Source organism: Melospiza georgiana, chromosome 9 (genome assembly GCF_028018845.1).
Source record: "Melospiza georgiana isolate bMelGeo1 chromosome 9, bMelGeo1.pri, whole genome shotgun sequence".
Classification (NCBI taxonomy): domain Eukaryota; kingdom Metazoa; phylum Chordata; class Aves; order Passeriformes; family Passerellidae; genus Melospiza; species Melospiza georgiana.
In genome coordinates this window covers 4,205,253-4,225,722 of record NC_080438.1, presented here as the reverse complement: position 1 = coordinate 4,225,722, position 20,470 = coordinate 4,205,253, and the positions used below count along the sequence as shown (strand labels likewise).

Sequence of the window (20,470 nt, the reverse complement as noted above, 5' to 3'; positions counted from 1 at the left end):
TGCATATTCCCAGTGCCTGCAGCCCAAAGGGTGAAGTGAGTGGTGTTGGTTGGACCCTTCCAGCATGAAGGAAACCAGGTCAGTCCTGGAGCAATCAATCCCTTCTGACCCATCACCTGTATGAAAATCCAGAGGGGAACAAGCTACAGACACAAGCACAGCCTGTACTGTAATTGTTGGGGGGGTTGTCAATTTAATACAAGATATTTACAGAGATTTACACAGACATTTGTAGGAGCAGGAAATATATTCTGAGCCAAGCTGAACAACTCTGTCTTGGGATGAAACAGGTGCTCTGAAGCCTGAAAACTGAATGTAACCCTAAACTTTGACAAATGAAGGACATCAGCAGCCATCCTGTGCTTTCTGGAGTGACACTGGGCCAGGCATCACTGCAGAGCCAACATCCCCAGTGGTGAAAGGAGCAGCTTTGAGGCTGCTAGAGCAGTGCCATGGACATTTGCTTCCCACAGCACATCTCAGTTGTGAAGGCAGAGGGTGGATTTATGAGGTCTGCAGGCACAGGAATGGCAGAATGAAGAGATCTTCAGTGGTCCCAAGCAGGAACAAGGAGGTTTCCAAATGTACAGTGCAACCCTTGGCAGGCTCAGCCAGAGGGATGCAGGATCTGGAACAGCCCCTTTGTGCTGAGCACTGGGGCTGTGCCTTTCCCTGCTTCGTGTGGGTTAGTTCAGCAAAAAGCACCTACAGGATGCTCCAGAGACCTTTGAGGAGTGCCACCTGTCCTTAAATAAGAGTCATTTGGTACAACAGTGTCCAGATATCCAAGTAGGAGACAATAGGTGCCCTTTTAAAGGAAAACTTTTTCCAGTCTAAGAGACAAATAGTGTTTACATGACATTAACCAACCTGTTAGTTAACATCCAAACAAAATCTTAATCTCCAGTAATTACACTCAATACTTCCTTGATATTTCCTGTAAAGAGCAAGCTAAACATAGCCACTTAACCTTTTCCTAATTCAAAAAGCAGTATTTTCACTAAAGAAACAGCTTACTTATACTATAGCTTATGATGTACACAAAACAATTACAGCTGGTTTCTCCTACCCAAAAGCATATGTTATTTTTAATTAACACACTCTGCATCTTAAACCAGCTTTTGCTCTGCCATGTGAAGCAGCAGGGTACACAGACCCTTCCTGTGTTTGAATACTTTCAAGTAAATGTTTGCAGCTCCACACTTAAACATCAATATATTACATATTCCACAGTAAGATAAACTTGCAATTTCTACTCAAGTTCCTGAAATTTTTAAGAGCCTCTGACACAGCAAGCTGAGAGTCTTGCAACAGCTTCAATTACTTGGAAAAATCAGATTTTTTTGTAATTAGAGGTTGAGTCCTTCCCCATTTAAAGCAGTCAAGCTGCCTGCCCAGCCTGGTGGGTTGCTGGCAGAAATTTCAGGAGCAGGAGTTTCAGGAGCAGAGCAAGCAAGAGAGCAGCAGAACAAGTCCAAGCTCCCCTCTGGAACGTCCACCAAGTGCCACAAGCAGAGCAGTCAGTCCCTGCTCCTCCCACTCTCACTCACCACCTCACTTGGCTATCCCAAAAAAAGGCCTTTCCATGTTTCTGGGCACTCCAGGGAAACACTGAGATCCAGGAAGGCTCTCTCCTGCTCAGGAAGCCACCTGGGCAGCAGGAATCATCACAGAACGGTTCAGATAGGAGAGTGTCACAGACATCTTTTATGGAAAATCCTTTCCTTAGGATTTTTCCTCCTGAGAAGCTGGGAGGCCTCAGGAACAAAATGTAAACATTGATTATCTGCTGCTGTGCAATGCAACAGGTGCATCTGTGATTGGTCTCATGTGGCTGTTTGTAATTAATGGCCAATCACAGTGAGCTGACTTGGACTCTCTGTCTGAGCCACAAACCTTTGTTATCATTCTTTGCTATTCTATTCTTAGCTAAGCCTTCTGATGAAATCCTTTCTTCTATTCTTTTAGTATAGTTTTAACGTAATATATATAATAAAATAATAAATCAAGCCTTCTGAAACATGGAGTCAGATCCTCATCTCTTCCCTCGTCCTGGGACCCCTGTGAACACGGTCACAGGAAAGCACCTCAAAGGTCACCTTGTTCCAACCCCAACTAAAACTGGGCAGAGAAAACAGATCTTGCCCTCCTGGTCCTCCTCACCTCACCTTGCAGTTTTCTATTTATTTTTCCTCCCCCTCCAAACCTCCTGTTCCGCCAGAGGCTCTGCTCCCTGCCCCAAGCTCCTGAACTGCCCATGGCACCCTCCTGCTTGGTTCAACACCTCTCCTCTACCCCAAGCCCACCCTGCAGCTTTCCCAGCTCCCAGTTTGGTCATGTCAGCACTACCAAAAGCATCTTGTACCAATTTGTTTTAGAGTTTTCAGTACAGAAATGAACCTCACAGGGAAGTTTGGATGGCTGGTGGGGTCACTTCTCATGTCACTGCTCTTTCCTGCTTCCAGCCTCACACAGCTATTTCACAAAAAAGAGCTTTTCAGTGCTTTTGTCATTCATGTTTTTGTGGCTGAGGAGCAGCAGCATTGCTGCTAAAATCTGCAACAAATGAAAAGTGCACTTGGCATTCACACACCTTCCTTGCCTTGCCAGAAACTGCCACCTCAAGGCAGAAATGACAGAGGGCACCTCTGGTTGCATCTCAGTGGTTTCAGCTTCTGGTCTGAAATTTTAACAAATTCAACCTTGCCATCTCAATTTTAGCCAAGATCACTGGGAATATCAGTATTTAACCATTTTCTGTCAACTCAGCCACAGAAGCAACAGCCTTCAGCAGAGGATCTGCAGCAACTGACACCAGATCTGGTGACACTGAGATGCTTTCTCAGCCAGGAGAGCAATTGCTCAAGTGAAGTTTTAAGATCCCAGAGCTCAGCTGCATCCGGTGCTTCCAATCCCACAGCCATGGGACCACAGAAGAAGTGATTCAGGTGCTGTGGGACTGCAGGCAAACAGCAGAACCTGTTACTTCTGGACAATGATTACAGGGATAACAAAAAGCAACAAATTCCCTGCTGCACACAAAGTTACACAGTAAAGTGTTTTGTCTCACTCTGTGACATCTTGTCATCACTGTATGCCAGTAGTTTGAGATGATATATATATAAAATTATATATAAATTTATATTTATATAAATACATAAATATGTATGAATATATAAAATATTTATATAAAAATTAATATATAATTTTATATATAAATATAAAAATATATAAATTTACTTGCTCTTTTTTTCCAATTGCCTCTGGTGTATCTGGTTGGCATGCAGTGTCTACATCCACCTGCAAGCCAGGAATTGTGATGCTGGGATGCCTCACTTTGCTGCAGCAGCACACTCAGCAAGGCAGAGTTACACCTCTAATTACTCATTTTTCTCAATACATCCCAAACAGTAATATTCTGTAATATTTCTGTAATCAGTGCAAGATAATGAAAATTAATTCAGTGATATATTCAAAAGAAAAATATTTTCATATATTAATATTTAACCAAAATCACTAATGGTGACCCCCTCCCAATTTCTTGGTTGGAATTCTCAAAACCCACTACTGTTACATCCAAGTAGCTGCAAGGAAATATGTTATGCTACTCACAGCACACTAACACCAGAGTGCATCAACACTGCTGGATCTGAGCTGTAAAAATGAGGACTAGCATCTCTACAAGCCAAAGTTAGCCCTTGGAGGGCTGGTATGATTGCATATTTAACATACTGTATATTTTCAGCAACAACAGGCAGCTTAAAAGGAGGGAGAGAGAAGAGGCATAACCCTTGCCCTGACAATTCTCTCCTTTGAAGAAGATTAGGGGCATAGAAATGTGGGCAACCCCTGCACAGGATTTCAGTGCAGCCTTCAATCCATGACTGCATTGCTGGTTTGCTTCCTAAAGTTCAGCCTGTCTGAAATACAGACTTGCAGCTTGGCACTGTTGTATTTCAATCAATCGCTTGGTCGAGGATCAGAATGTCATAAATAAAAGGAGCTGAGACCATAAATTTCTGCAGGGATGTAAAATCAAAGAGAACAATCCAACACACTCCCAGGGGGTAGGAGGCTGACACATATTCCAGCTGTTTATATTTCTACTATGAGATGCTTGTTCATTTTAACTTCTTCCCTTCTGCACAGCTTGCCAGAGCTTGCCACAATTCCAAACAACAGCGTGGGTCTGGCATTTTGTTTTGTGCTCCACAATAAAAGGCTAAAAAAAAGGAGATGAAAAAACCCTGTCATTGGTCAAACTTGTCCACAAACAGCACCCCAATGCCTGGCTGGTGAGTTACTTGCAAAGACAGGGACAGAAAAGCAACAAATTACCTAAGGACAGCTTTTGTGGGTAGGATCTGTGCCAGGGACTTAAAGCACCAGCACACACTCCTCATGAGGAGATGCAGCAAAACAACACTACCCAGCTTTATTGTGGAAGAATGGGGGAATTTAGTTCATGTTTATAGGGTGGGATTTTAGTTTCTGACATAACAGGAACTACAAAGCATCCCCTTGCTAATAAGAAAAATTGGTTCTGAAAGCACGCTCCAAAAGCAAAGCACTTAAAATCTAATTTTGCAGATAATAAACTGCCTTTTTTCCAACGTGGATAGAATAAGGTGGGTCACCTCACCTCTAGTTTCACAAGTAGGAGTGAAGTGTACACAGACTGCAAGGTTTTGTGAGCCATGCACAGTAAATAACTGCAATCTCCACCAACCCCACTTGCATGCTAGAGACTGTCCCTCATACAGCTGGCAAAAGGCAGCATGGCAGAAGAATCCCTCTGTGTGTTAGCATCTAAACCTTCTCAGGCTATAAAATCCTCAAAAACTATTACATACCCCAGTGTAGTTCACAAAAAAACAACTCAGCACATTGTCTAGAATCAGAAGACACTGTAGTCTCACACACCCCAAAGCCAGGAGCCTGGGGTGGATCCATTTTCTGGTTTTAATCTTAATTTCTAGCACTTTGTTTTCTGCTAAAAGAATAATAATAATAATAATAAAAATTACAGGCTTGATGGTTTGGCTTTGTTTTGTTTTCAAACGGGAAGAGCTTGATTAGAGTTTACAAATTGTTTCAGGGATATGCTTCTTCCAATGTGGTCACCACTGAAACAAGAGCTTTCAAAAAAAAATGTGGAGCGAACAGTGATATTTGTTTTCCATATTTTGTTAGAAATTATTGTTGGTGTTATTAACAACATTTGGATAAATAAAAAAACCCAAACAAAAAGTCAGATATGAAATTCCCTAAGGATCAAGTGCCACAGCAGGATCCATACAAAGAAATGTGCAGAGCAAAGCCCCTGCAGCACTGTTGCACAGCTCCCCTTCCCAGTGTGCTGCATTAGCACAGGACAGCAAGCATTAGGGAGCACAGCCATAATTTGATTAGTGCACACTTTACACGCTGCAATTAAATTGCTTTTACACTACAAAAGAAATAAAGTCGCTATTTTTCAAAGTTTTTGACCTGGCAGCACAGCAAGCCATAAATTGAGATATTTCCCCAAACAAAGCAGGTGTCTGGGCTCACTGCTGCTGGTCCCAAACAGGTCCCTTCCCATCCCCCTGGTAATCCTGCCCACAGCACTCTGCTGCTCTTTCCCAAGCACAAACAGGGGCTGCTGGGCCAGATTATCAAGGGAGACATCTGTCTGACTGACAGACAAAACAGGAAAACACCATGGGTGCACTCATTTTGTTTACAGACTACAATTTTTCTAATGCATTTCCTAATTTCCAGAAGAAATTCCCCTGGCCTGCAGAGCTAACCAAGAAATCCAGAGATTTCAGCCTGAAACTGCATTTACCAGTCACTAATGTAATTCCTAAAAGTTGACCAGACATAAAACTTATAAACTGCAAAAGATCAAAGCTTCTTGTTCCAGATATCAACAGGGCAAACTTGAGCAATGAATCCAAATTTAAGAAAAAATCAAGTTTTGAATTTTACCTTTTTTTTTTTTATGTCATTGGAAATAGAGTTTGTATTTGAGTTATTATAGAAATTTTTCAATTCTCTTGGAGATCTTACACTACAGAGAATCCAAGCTGCCTTGGAGAGCTTACTTAAATACAAGAGGCTCATCAATTTAAATCAATTATTAAAATAATTCAGTTAACACCTGGTGCAACCTGCCAAAAGCACACACAGACCTCAGCTCTTCTGCAAATCAGGGAATTGTTTCTCCTGCTTTTCACTGTATGCCTGAACTGCAAATTCTCTTTCTCACATTTTAGTTTCAACTTGCTTATTGCATATAAATGTGACAGAAAAAGGTTATTTCACCAGAAGGGACGGAGCCCAGCCCTGGCCACAGGGTACCTTATCACCACCTTATCAAATATTGCCCCCTGCAGTACCTCCTGCAAAAACACCCAATGGACAAATCCATTTGTTTTATTCCCAAAAGATTTCCAGCTTACTGGACTGCTCTGAGCCTGCAGCAATTGTGCATTTGTATTTTATTCACTCTGAAGTTTGTTTTCTGTTTCATGAGCCTTTTTGTCCCCCAAGGGTTCTCTCTTGGTATGATCTGGTGCTCCCACACCAACCCAGCAAAGGAGAGATTTTACTCCCATTTGGGCCAGACTACAGAGAATTAAATCCTCCCCTGCTCAAACAAGGCACAGAATAGTACTTTAGAAAAACAGAGGCAACTTCCTCCCCTGTAAACATCATAAGTGGGACTTCACACCTTTAAGAGCCTAAAAAGGTGTTTGGTGAATGCCTGTTTTCTTTGAGGTAGAGCTCTTTTTCCCTTAGAAAGATGTCTCTGCTCTTCAGATTCCTGATCTCCAACTTTCTTCATTACACAGCAGAAATTTTACTAACTGCATTATTGGTGAAGCTGAGTCAAATAAGTTAAAATGCCAACTTTTCAAGCTTTGATATATAAATAGAAAATCTTTAAGTCCTCCTGTGAGTTTCAACACTCAAAGCAAATAGGAAGAGAGGCATGTGAGTGTTTGGGAAAGGATGCCACTGAGGTTAGTAGTGACAAGCTGTTCAGATTTGAACTGGTAAATATGTAATATACGAAATAGGAAAAGGAAATATTTCGAACCGAGCGATGCCAAAATTGCAATCAGCAAATGGAAGGCTAAATGTGCTGAGCAAATCTGGATGCTTTTTTTATTATTTATTTTTATTGTTTGAGCTGTGCCATATAACCATCTCGTTACAAGGATGGATCAATAACAGCTCCTGGCCACCCCTGCAGTGTGGCGTCACACCTCCACCCACAGCCCTGTGACAGGGTTTCAGTGGAAGGGACTGTTCAGTGCTACTAAGAAAGGAAGTGCTGGCCTGCTTCTGCTTCTTTGGGCTTGAAAAACTTGAAGCCCAAAGGAAATTTGTGATATCCACAAGAGAGATGAGAATTTGGGAATGTCTGGGAGACTGCAAGCAGCCACTAGGACTCAAATCTGCAAGTGCTGAAGTGCCCGATTATGCAGCAATGTACATGAGAACAAAGTGACTGCATGAAGGTGACATCCATCTTCTGAAGGTGACACTCCCCAAATCCCTGAGCCCTCTGCTGAGGCTGCAGAACAGAAGCATGGCAGTGGTGTGAGAAATAGCCACTCACTTTTCATAGTTTAGGAAGGTTTGTTAAACCTTATCAAAAATACAACAGAAGACTGATTAAACAAAAAAGGTTATGGCGCTGGGAGCAAAGGATTTTTCCCACCATGTGCTCAGCCCCTTCACAATGGAGGGAATTTTCCCTTTTTAACCCTTTAACCCTTCCCAAAGTTCTGTCCACCAACCCCTTATTTGCTGTCCAGTGGTGGAGATCTCTTCCTTAAATCCTCTTTGGAGGTCAGATGTCACCACAGTGACAAGCCAGTCCTCCCAGATGTGCCAACTCCAGCTGTCCCCTGATAACAACACAATATATAAATCTATAAAACTTTTCTTAACCTGTAGACATGATATTTGTCCATTAATTGTGAGAGTCAATCATTGCATTACTCATCTATCAGAGTGGGAACGCAGAGCCAGAGGGACACGCACACGGTGGCTGGCAGGGAGGGCAGGTGAGTGTCACCACCACCTCACACCAGCCAAAGCCACCAAAAGCAATTGTCATTTGCTGCCAGTAAAGCAGGAGGAGGACAGGTGAACATAGGAGAAGAGAAGCAGCCAGGACTCATCTTCCTTTGTAAAAGACCCGAAGCAGTGGGAGGTGTTGACGGCATGAAATGTTTCTGTTTCAGGCTGGAGAATGCAAAAGAATGGCTTCATAAATTATTCTCCGTTCTGGAGGAAGAGTGAATAGACTTGAAGGACAGGTGATGTCTCTGAAATATGCAAATAGAGCTGAGCTGGTCCAAGCAATTACCTTTCCAGTGCCTGGAACTTCAGACTGAAAGGAATGACTCACGAGAAACAAAAGATGTGCTCAGAGGTAGAAGATGACGAAGGAAGACTGCATCAAGAGAACGGAGACAGCATGGAAAAGAATATTCCTGACCTCCTACTAACAGCTGTTCTTGGGAAAAGGAGCAAAACAACCCACAACACATAGTAAGACCTGGCTGAAGGTCTTATTCAGCCTTTCAGAAGGGCTGAATTGCAGAACATCCTGAAAAGCAATTGTGATTGTTCTAGACCAACACAGCCATGAAATTCCCGTGGCTTCATGGACGTAAAGACAATGGACCTCACCTCAAATATCCTCGGGGTTACCAGTTAATTTAAAAGATTTTCCAGCAAATAAAATTGCTGAAAATAAGTACAGTATAATCATTTTTCCCCAGGTTTTAGACAAAGCTCTGAAAGAAAAGATTAGGCAGGACTATGAGACAACCTGCAGGCAGCAAGGGTGAAAAAGAAACTAAAGCACATTGGAAATAGCCAAGCAAATACAATCAAAAATGGCACACAAAATTCAGAGAGCAGAGAACAGCTCTGCTGCTGCCTCTGCACGTTCAGCTGTCTTCTAATGAGGTGTGGGTACTCCAAAGTTAGTGCAGGAATAGGAAGCAGCAATAGGAAGCAGCAGGTGAGGTTTGTGCTGCTGTTAGAGTTCTCATTGCTTCTGGACACAAATTCAGGGCAATCCTCCCTGAATCAGAACCCTTCTACTTCAAGTTTTTTCCCATCCAAAACAAAGATACTAATTTAAAGCAGGTAAATCTGATGCTGGAAGTGTACTAATTGAAGAAACTTCAATATGAAAGAATGAATCAATGGAGACACAAGAAAAAGGAATGAAGAAGTGGATCTATTTGGACTGCACAAGAAATACTGCATTTAGTTCCATTCTATTTGTTAACAAAAACACTGACAGCCTGGAGGCTGCAGAACAGCAGCAAATCTGCTGAGGAAAAATGAACCTATGAAAAAAATAAGTGGTTTTAAGCTTAAAATTTTACTGAAGGATCAAGTTAATAAAGCCCTTTTGCAAATATATGAAACAGGAGACTGAGGAGGATTTAAAATAACACAAAAGAAGAATTTTAACAGATGAGATGAAAGGTTGAATAAAACTAAGTTGGGAACATTAAAAAAGCTTTTAAATAGCAAAATTCACAAGGATGCACAGCAAGAAATTGAACACTTTTGTACTGTAATTACTATTTGATTCATAATGATACGAAAGCCAAAGTTTTCAAATTTGTAATGTACACTTTATACTGCTTTTAAACCAAGCATTTGGAGTACTTCATTCAGAATCTGTGGTACATAAGAAAAATCTGAAGGAACCCAGCAGATGAGCATGCAAAGGAGACACAGTGACAGTGATGAAGCACCTTGTAATGTACCCACAGCTCTTTTCTATAAATCCAATTTGAAATTTGAAGACTAAAGTAGCTATTTTATTCCCATCCCCTGACACATACATCTCCATCATTTTAAAGAACAGAGCTCCCTCTCGTGGCTCCACAACGTGGATTTGGTGGGGAGAAGGATAAATGGGAGAGCAGCACCAGATGCATCAGAGAGGATTCCTGATAGCATTTTGGCCCTATAAAAGTGGAATTAAAAGGATAATGAAATAAGAAGGACAGGTGGATTCTTGTGAAGAAAGCAAAGCCAACTTTATTTCAATGCTGACTTTTAAATTACATTTTCTGCTAAGGCAACCTTTGTACCTTAGGGGAAGAGGGGAGGAACAGTGCTGCCAACCTTTCTGTGTTTGCTATATGGGTTCTTTAGAATATTTGTTCTGTAAAAACATATTACTCCTCTTTCCTGGCTGACAGTTTTGTAACCTGAAGCTCACAGCTCTGACAGTATTTCTCTGAGGCAAGGAAGTGAAGGGAACACCCAAAAAGCTCAATCTGTCATCACACTGAACAATTTGTTCAGGAAAGCATTGAGTATTTTGTTTAATAGTAATTAAAAAATGGAAAAAAAAAATCAATGTGTTTCACTTGACACTTACTTCATTCAGGATTATACATAGATTTTTACAAATTACTTTATTTCTCTGTGAGAATTTTAGCCTGGACAAGAATTTACCCAGCAAGAGCCAACTTTGGTTAACTGCACAGCACATAAAACTGTTTTCTCCAAGGGCATTAAAAAGGATTTTTTCCAAATGACAGCCTTTCTTTGCTGCAAAAACACTATGAATGGCATGGAACAGGAACCAGTGAAGAAAAAAAAATTAACCTTAAACCTCATGAACAGCATCAGAAGACAACTCAAAATCAAATTCTTGGTTCACAGCATTGTACCCACACAAGATTTTGCTTCCAAAGCACAGGAGTGTAGAAGAACAAATTTCCTACCATGAGAGGAAATCACCATGCCCTCATCATTTTACTATTAGTGAAATATCTCACTCTATTTCCAAAGGCTATACTTTTTCTAAAGAGCAATGCTCTTTTAAAATTGTATAAAAGTCAGTCTATAAACAGGAGATATCCTTAAGGATTCAATCAAGTAATAAACCTGGTAGATGAAAGACAAATTAATTAAAATGACAGTACAGTCTCCCTATAACACACAGATACAGACTTGTTATGTTGGAGTACCTAATCATAATCAGATTTGGTAATTTGCTGCATGGAAACAAAAAGGAAACATTTTTAGAATTGATCATTCAGTTCATGTCACTTTCATGGAGATTGCTTTCTATTGATCAACATTTAAAGAGTAGTTGAAAAGAGAAGGATGAGAAAAGGATAAAAAGTATCTTTACATGCTAAATACAGCATGAACCAATAAGAGCAAAATAAATTAAATCACTACAGCCAAACCAAGCCTGTGCATGAGCTGGCTGTAATGAAGATCATTATGAATGAGAGAGATGGTTCTTCTTGCTTCAGTCACAACAAAAGGAGAGTTTTAGAAACGAATTTAGACTTTAATCTGCTCAAAATGAAGTTTGCCATGCAGCAATTAAAGCCTGTGAGAAGCTGAACCATTGGCAGCTTCACAAAGACAAATGCTGGTTGGTTTTGTGAGTGATAATTCCGCGTTTCCTACCTGTGGATTCCAGCTGGGGTCGAGTTTTTTCACGGCAGCAATGTACTCCTGCATAGCTTGGTGAGGGCTGGTATCTCCCAGGGCTTTCCAAGCCTCCCTACGAGCAACAGGAAAACATCAGTGAGCCCCTCAGAGACAGCACAGGGTGCTTTTATAGTGGCATCAGTGGAACACAGCAACCATTCATCAAAATCCTTTCAGGGCATGCAAAGCCATCTTTCATTCAGCTCGAAATGGTCAACTTTGCTCTGAGGCCATGAACGGCCACTGTCAGTGCAGCTCTGTTGTGAAAGGATCTTTGAGGGGATCCTGATCCAGGCTGGAACACAGTTTGTGTTCACAGAGCTGCAGCTGTTCTCACATTTTTGCTGTATTGCATGCCAGCTCTGGATGAAGACTGTAAATAAAGGATTGTGGTATTTCACATCTGTATCGGGCATAGCAGCAAACATTTCCCTATTCAACAAAGAATTTTAAAGCCATTTCAGGGCCAACTCCCCTAGGTCTGTAATTTGTCTACAGATGAGACAAGATGGAACAAAAAGTAGAGCCAGAATTGCTAGGAATGACAAGGATTTCCTCTTACCATTTCTGCTTTCCCTCAAAGTCAAAGAAGCCTGGCTTGGGGGTGTTACAGGCTCCAAGTTTCACCTAAAGAAAAGAAATTTCCTTCAGTCAGAACAAAACAAAGGGGACTTGCACAAGGAAAATTCAGTGTTCTGATGGTTTCAGGGTAACCATGTCATAAAGCCATAAAAAGAAGGGTTTTTTTGGGAAAAAACTTCACCACCCCCCTCTCACCCCTGCTTTAGCACCTCTGCATCCCTGGGTTTTCTTTGCATGATGCACGGGAAGCAATTTTGTCGTGCAGCTCATTTCTTTTGCATGCATTACCCACAGGGATAACCAGTGAGTGATTTCTCACTAATGTTATGTTTATTACCCAGCCAAATGCCTCATCCTCCACCAGGATAAAGAAAAAAAAATCTGTTGATTAGGGTTTCCACAGAGATGATTATTCATTACTGCTGAAATTCACCTGCTTCCGCACAAAGCTGGAGTAAACAGACTTTGCTTAATTATTTTCAAGGCCCTCTGGAAGGCAAGGGGACAAACTTGGAGCAAAGGAATGCCAGGCAGCTCCTGAATTTGCTCCCAGGCACCTGGCTGCAGGAAGCACTGCATGAGAGACAAGTCAAGGCCTGAGTGCCAGAGATGAGCCAATCTGTCAGAAGCAAGGCAGAAATTAAAATGTGTTTGTGTGGAGGTGAAATGCAAAAACAGAAAGAAAAAAGGGAATGAGACAGATCCCAGGGATAGATATATGGAAAAATTGTCATGGTCAGTGTAAAATGAACTTGGTGCCAATGGGACTCAGGCAGTTTTCCACGTGTAAAATTTTTTTAAGACACGGGTGAAAGGCTCGAAATCAGAGCCGAACCAGAACAGAGCTCTTGGGAAGCAGCTCCCACAGCAAATGCCCCTAAGACAGGGCACAGCACAGATGGGGACCCCAGGGAGGGCACACAGGTACACCCTGGAGGTGGGCAAAGGCTGCTGGAGAAACCTTTTGTTAGCCAAGCAAAGCCAAACTGCATCCAGCAAATGTTCTATGAAATATGCTCAAGTGTTCAGGCAGGTGAAGTGCTTAAATCAAGGAACAATTCTTCACCTTAACAGGGTGGGGATTTTATGCTGAGGATGGAAGCATTAATCAGGCTTTAAGGAGAGCATGCCTGTGCTGAGAGATATTTATTAGTTACACTATGTTTTCATTTAAAGCGTTAGAGGATATGAGTGACTGTAACTGAAATTAATTTTCTGTACATCTGACTGTCTCTCAGTGAGCAATTCAGCCAAATTAGAACATCTTAGATGGCCTTTAAAACAACATCTTGCATTTCAGGGAGAAATAGGAGAAAAGGCTAGCAACAGTTAAGTTCTATAAATCAGTCACAATTCATGTTGTCTAAATGTTTTTTTCCTATGCTCTGAGGTGGATTGGACCACTTGTTTTAAAAAGCAAAACAAACCAGGGAATAAAATGTAAATTCATTATCTGTATGGAAAACGCCTGCTTGGCAATTCTTTAGTTCAACAGCCAACCTGCAGAAATTGGCCAAGATAGATAAAAAAAATAAATCTGTTTTAATATTAATTTTCCACTGCCATCATCAAAACACAACAGCAGTTTCCTCTCTGGAGATTTGGCACTCAAAGGCTGTTCTAGCATTGGGGAAGACTGTTAGTAACATTGATAGTAATACAAATCAAGGAACAGTAGCTAAATTCCATCCATCAAGAGGGGAAAAAAAGTGCACTTGTGCCCTGCTTGCTATTTTAAGGCACATTAAAAAGGCTTGCAGGGGTTTTGTTGGAAAGAATAAAACACAAGATTTTGGCTCCTCTCTTTTTGCTGCAAGACTCACAGTGCAGGAGAAACCAACGAGGATTTTAACATAAAAGAGGATCTGAGCCTGATAGCTGAGGAAGGGGAGTTAAACATGCCAATACTGACAAAAAAAGGCAAAATTTTGTGCAGGACTCTATCCTCCTGCTACTTCCCTAGAGGACCTCAAAGGCTGTTTTACTCCATAACCAGCATGAAGCCAAGAGCCTCTATTAGTATTTTAAATTAAGACTTTTTCATTCTGCGTCCAGAAAATAATTACTGAAGGTCTCCAGGGTGCTGACTGGTCACTTGATGCTCAGCTCTCCTCACTTACAGTTCATCAGCTGCATTAAAAGAACATGACAGGCAGAATGCATTAAAAACTTCCTGGCATTGCTTCTGCATGCAGAGCTGCCTGCAGGCACAACTCTCCTGAGGGGCACAAACGTGACCCAGGCAGCCCCAAACAGGCAGTGTCTGCAGCCAGCTCCATCTGTGGCCAAAATAAATTTGGAAACCTTGGATGAGGCCTTCACCTGAGAGCTGAAGGTCAATGACATTCAGAAGAGGGAGAGATGCTCAGAGATGTGTTAATGCTGCTCACCAACCCCATACACCTTCAGCTGCTGCTCCACACTGTGAGAAACCCTGAGATTCTCCTCACACCTTACTCCATGACTGGTCCTCCCTCCCTGGTGGTGGTTAAATGGCTCTTTGCTAATTTTTCTGCCAATATATTTATACAGCAGGTTGTTCCAGCCAAATATTCCTACCTGATTGTAAATCTTGTAAGGCGAATTGTATTTGCAGCCTCCCTACGGAGCAATAGCAGGAACAGAACCTCCATGGACAGCAGGACTGTACACAAGCCAAGTAAGCTAAATTGCTTTTTCAACACAGCAATTCCTGCCTGTTCCTGTCCACAGCTCTGTCCCAACCCATGAGAAAGCCCTGGCTGAAAATGGGGTGTAAGGAAGGACAAGCAAACACCAAGCAGAGAAGGAGGGGACACGATGACCAAGGGATTGCATGTCCCAGAGAGAGTGACAACCAAGCCAGTGCCATGGCATAGCTGCATGAAACAGGGAGCTGCAGGCAGAAATTCCTGTGTTCAAGGCAGGCTTGTAGCCTCACATCCTGTTGTCTTATATATCACAACAGTCCTATTATCATTATACGTTGTCTTATATATCAAGAGTTCTATTATCATTTTAGTGCAAGGATTCCACATCACCAGAGTTTCATATCTCCTTGATGTTTCTCACAGGCAGCTCCTCCAAGCACTGACTGTTCCTGGTCCTTGCAGCAGCCATCTGACTCCTCTAACTCCAGGTCCCACCAATCCATTCTCTTATGCCACTGTCCTTATTGGCTACAGGTGTAGCCTGTTAAGATCAGGCCTGTTCCTAATCTTTAGTAATTGGTTCCAGCTGCAACTCGTTGGGGGATAAGATTACATTCTACATTACCTTCATTTGTGCACACTGTGTCCCCCCTACAACATCCCACAATACTCGAAAGACATCGTGCAAAATTGGTGTTATATCCTTGAGCCCACACCGGGAGACTGTACTGCCCCCATTTTGCCATCAGCAGGGGATTTCCAGCTTGGAAATCAACATTTCCATGGACACATCCTCCTCCTGGCAGGGCAGTTTTCCCAGCCCAGTAACTTCCAGTGAGTTGTGGATCCCCCCCTCTATTTAAATCAGCACTGCTACACTGGTCTCCATTGCTGCACCCTCTGAACCTCAGATTTTTACACCCTCCCCATGATGGGCAAGTGCTCCTTTCACTTCACCACTACAGACACAAGGCCCAGAGCAGTGATTTGCCCAAAGCCACACAAAAAGTAGTGAGAGGGGAGAAAAAAATCAGTCCCAGCCCAGAGCCTTCTGGACTAGTCTGTTCTCCCTGTTGTGGGGCAGAGTCATAAACTCAGCAACATCTTCTAAAAACCTCACTGGAGATGACAACTAAGCAATTCCCTTATTTTCAGGTCTCTGACACATAAACAAAATCAGAGAGAAAAGTAATAAAATCCTGAAATGGCCTCCAATAAAAGGCAATAAAATTGCAGGAAAATGCCTATATACCCAAACAGTTTGAAATAAATTACATACAGTATTTTAACAGAGAGCTCAGCTGTTACTGTCACCTCTTTTATGACGATGCTGTATCCTAAATCAAAGCCTTCAGTGACACAAAACACTAAACTGGGAAAAGACAAGGATGCCAAATCAAGGACAGTGGACAGATCTGAGTCAGCACCTTTTGTGTGCCAGCAATTCCACCATCCACGGGGGGGGGTAATATATTAGCAGCTCGTTATGCATCCTGATATGACTGCTGTAATTAAACACAGAAAACTTGCATTAAACGCCCTCATTTTGATTTAAAGCACAAAATGCTGCAAAGCTTAAAGTTAGCAGGGCATCACCCTGCAGTGGCTGTGCTAGCAAACCTCTCCCATCTCCAGGGCCAGCACTCTGTAACAGGGAGGGCACAGAAATCCAGGGGCCAAGCACAGCCTGAAAGCAAGGAGCACAAAGGAACCTCCTGGCACATCCTGGCTGGCCAGGGACACAGGAGGAGGACACAGAAGTGCCCTGCTCTTGTCAGTGGAAAGCAACTGGAAATCTGTGCTGACAAAGTGTTAATTGTCAGCTTTTCCTGACTTGTGTCAAAACTCTTGTGAAACAGCTTCTGATTTTGCAATTTTTAATATTAAAGTCCTTATTGGTCTTACAGAGCTAACACCAGGAAACTCTCTGTAGTCTGAGGACAATCATGAGCTGACAAGCAAGCAACCCCTTCCCATTTCCACCCAGGACAGTCTCAAAGCATTTGAAACAGAGCAAAAAATAAAGATATTATTTGCAACAAGCATCCTGAGAATACAGACAAAAAATTATAGAAAAGACCCCTTTTTCCTCTCATCCTGGGCATTGTAAAATTCTCCTTGTATTTTTTTTTCCCTACCCTCATTTTTCTCAGAAGGGGAAGAGAAACCTGCAGTCCTGTTTAAGCACTAAGCACAGTCTGAAAACAAAACCTCACGTGACCAGGCTGCTTTTAACATAATTACTGGTTCACAAACCACAGCCTGGGAGCTGCCAGCTTAGGGGATAATTAAATATTGCACTAAAAAATTGAGAGCACTTGCACATGGCAGTAGTAGGGCACAGGTAATCCATGTGGGAGGAACATGGATGGAAGAGGTGCACACCCAGTTCTGTCTGTGCATCCACATGAGTGGGATTCAGTTCTCAGGCTGAGGCTGCACCTCTTGCCACACACCTGAGCCACAGAATCACAGAGTGGTTTGGGTTGGAGGATCACCCAGTTCCAACCCCCTGGCATGGACAGGGACACCTTCCACCACAACAGGCTGCTCAGAGCTCCATCCAGCCTGTATTTACAGTTTTATTCTTTCATATTCTGGGTGTAACAGCAGTTTTGTGTTTCTCAGAGTTAAGTGATTGCCACACTCCTTTGCAACTGCTGCTTTGTTTGGTTGGTTTTACGTAACTTGTGCCACAGGAGCAGGAAGGAGCTACATTGTGTATTCCAACAGGATGCACCCCATGGCTTGCTCAGTTCACACAGCCTGAAGGGGAAATGGGGGCTGTGCGCCAGGTTACCCCCAGAACCAAGCAGCTCACCAATTTCAACCACCCTGGGCTCTGCCAAAGCCAAACCACAGGATCGTTAACTGGGGAAAAGACCTCCACAATCATTCAGTCCAACCTCTGGCCAAACACCACCATTCTCACTAAAGCACACGGCAAAGTGCTGCTTCTGCTTAGATTTTGAACATTTCCAGGGATGCTCACTCCACCACTTCCCTGGGCAGGCCTTTCTTTGCCCATTCTTTCAGGAAAGAAGTTTTTCCCTAATATCCAACCTGGACCTCTGCTGGCAGAACTTGAGTCTGGTTCCTGCTCAGAGGATGCAGCACCAGGGCCACCAGCACTGAGTGAGGGTGAGAGGTGAGGAATAAGCACCAGGGTGATGGATTCACAGAATATTTGGTTTGGAAAAGAGATCACAGAGTCCAACCTTAGGCTGACCACCAGCTTGACAACCAGACCATGGTGCCAAGGGCCACATCCAGTGATTTCTTGAACTCCTCCAAGAGCAGTGACTCCATCACCTTCGTGGGCAGCCCTGTCCAACACCTGACCCTCCTTCCAGTGAGGAACTTTTCCTGATGTCCAGCCTGAACTGCACCTGGTCCAGCTCAAGGCCATCTCCTTTTGTCCTGCGACATGTTGCCCAGGAGTAGAACCTCCACCTGGCCACAACCTCCTCTCAGGGGTTGTAGAAAGCAACAAAGTTCCCCCTGAGCCTCCTTTACTACAGACTGAGCCCCTTCCCAGCTGCTCCTCATCAGACTGGTGCTCCAGCCCCTTCCCCAGCTCTGTTCCCTTCCCTGGACATGCTCCACCAGCTCAGTGTCCTTCCTGAACGGAGGAGTCCAAAACCGAGCCCAGGATTTGAGATGCAGCCTCACCCATGCCCCGCACAGGGTTCTCTCTCTGCTCTGCTCCCGCTGGAACTGAAAATTTCTCATCTCTGTGTTATTTACACCGCTCACACCATGGCTGATACAGCCCTTGGCCTTCTCGGCGCTGTCCACCACCACCACCGCCAGCTCCTGTCCCGCTGGGGCACTCCCCAACCACTCTCCCCCCGAATCTCCCAAATTTCGGGGGCTCTGTCCCACCGGGCTCCATCCACCCCCGCCGCCGCTGTCCCGGAGGGAGACACCCCCGCTCCTCCATCCCCCCGGCACGCAACTTTCCTCCTCGGCACCGCTGCCACATTTTGGGCCGCAGGCCCTCTGCCCATGGCCCCGGCGAGCCCCGGCCCGGCCCCTCGGGGCCCCGCTCCGCTCTCTTCCCCCCGGCCCGGCCCGCTCAGCCGGTCCCGCCTCACCTGCTTGTAGCGGGCGTACAGATAGAGCAGCTGCTCCTTGCTGGCAGCGGGCAGCAGCGAGGGCAGCCGCTCGGCCGCCTGCTCGAAGAGCGCGGGCAGGTCCCGGTCCGGCAGCGCCGCGCCCGTGGCCGCCGCCTCGGAGCCCGAGCTGAGCTCGCCGCCGCTCCCGCCCGCCGCCGACAGCGGGGGCGACGCCATGGCGGCCCGCGCCCGCCCCGGTCCGCCCCGCAACGCGCTCCCCCGCCGCGCCTCGGTACGCGCGCCCGCGCCGCCGGCGGGAAACGCGCGCCGAGCACCAGGGTTCCGGGCGGCCGCGGATCCGCGTGTCGGCGACACCACGGGGGGTGACAGAATGGTTTAGACTGGGTAAAACCTCCGAGATCATCGAGTTCAAACGTTCCCCAGCAGCGCCAACATGTTCATCACTCAACCGGATCGCCAGGTGCCACATCCAACCGTTCTTTGAGGGCTTACAGGGATGGCGCCTGCCCTGGGCAGCCTGTCCGAAGGACTGACCACTCTCTCCACATAAAAACTTTCCTATTACGAAATCTAAACAACCTCTGCCGTAACTTGAAGCTGTTTCCTCTCGTCCTGTCGCTTGTTACCGGGGAGAAGAGGCTGACACTGAGCTCATTCCACCTTCCTGTCACGGGGTTGAGATGTCCCCTGAGCATCTTCAGCTTGCTCAGCCGCTCCTCACCAGAATTTTGCTCCAGCCCCTTCCCCAGCTCCGTTCCCTTCTCTGGACTTGCTCCAGCCCCTTCTGGTCCTTCCTGAGCTGAGGGGCGCAGAACTGGACACAGGATTCAGGGTGTGACCTCCCCCAGGTTAAGGGGGAGGCTCTCAAAGCCCATTCAGCCCCACTGCCCGCCATGGCCGGGGACACCTCCCGCTGCACCAGGGCGCTCCGAGCTCCATCAGCCTGGCCTTGGACACTTCCAGGGATGAACAGCTTCTCAGGGGAATCCTTCCCGCCCCTCAAACCCCCTTTGCGCCCCGCTGACACCCGCGTCCCCCCGGTCCCGCCCCGGGGCTGCCGCCGCCGTCCTCTTCCTCCTCCTCCTCCTCTTCCTGCCGGGACCACTGGAGGGCGCTCGCGGGCCGCTCCGGGATGGCCCCGGTCCCGGTGAGCGCGGGGCGAGTGCGCGGGACACGGGGCCCGGTACCGGCCGGGATCCCCCGGGACACAGCGCCCGGTACCGGCCGGGATCCCCTGGGACACGGGGCCCGGTACCGGCCGGGATCCGCCCGGGACACGATGTCCGGGATCAGCCCGGATGAAGCCGGTACGCGATGTCCAGTGTGAGCCTGCTTTCCCCCGGGATGCGGTGCCCGGTTCCGGGGGTGACGCTTCCCTGCCCTGCCCCGGGGTCCCAGCCATCCGAAAGGCTATTTATATTTATATTTATATTTATATTTATATTTATATTTATATTTATATTTATATTTATATTTATATTTATATTTATATTTATATTTATCCCGGGATCTGCTTCGGGCGGAAAGTTTCGCTCTGCCGGGCACAGCTGCCGAGTCCCGTCTCCCTCCTTGCTCCAGCCCCGAGCGCCCCGAGTCCCCTGGCCCGCTCCGAGGGTGCTGCGAGGGTCTCGGGTTTGGGGTGCCTGTGTCACCCCGAGGCGCTGGGTGGGGGTGAGGGTGAAGGTGCTC

General features: G+C 45.2%; 1 protein-coding gene across 1 annotated transcript in view; it reads right to left on the bottom strand.

Annotated features, from left to right (window-relative positions):
• Positions 1–18,997, bottom strand: part of ACBD6 (acyl-CoA binding domain containing 6) — an 84,033-nt gene extending 65,036 nt beyond the window's left edge. Inside the window, exons 1-3 of the mRNA XM_058030548.1 lie at positions 18,800–18,997; positions 12,053–12,117; positions 11,467–11,563 (exon numbers count right to left, since the gene is read on the bottom strand). Coding sequence (XP_057886531.1) covers positions 11,467–11,563; positions 12,053–12,117; positions 18,800–18,997 — 360 coding nt within the window. The remainder of the gene's footprint in view (positions 1–11,466; positions 11,564–12,052; positions 12,118–18,799) is intronic.
• Positions 18,998–20,470: the final 1,473 nt, after the last annotated feature.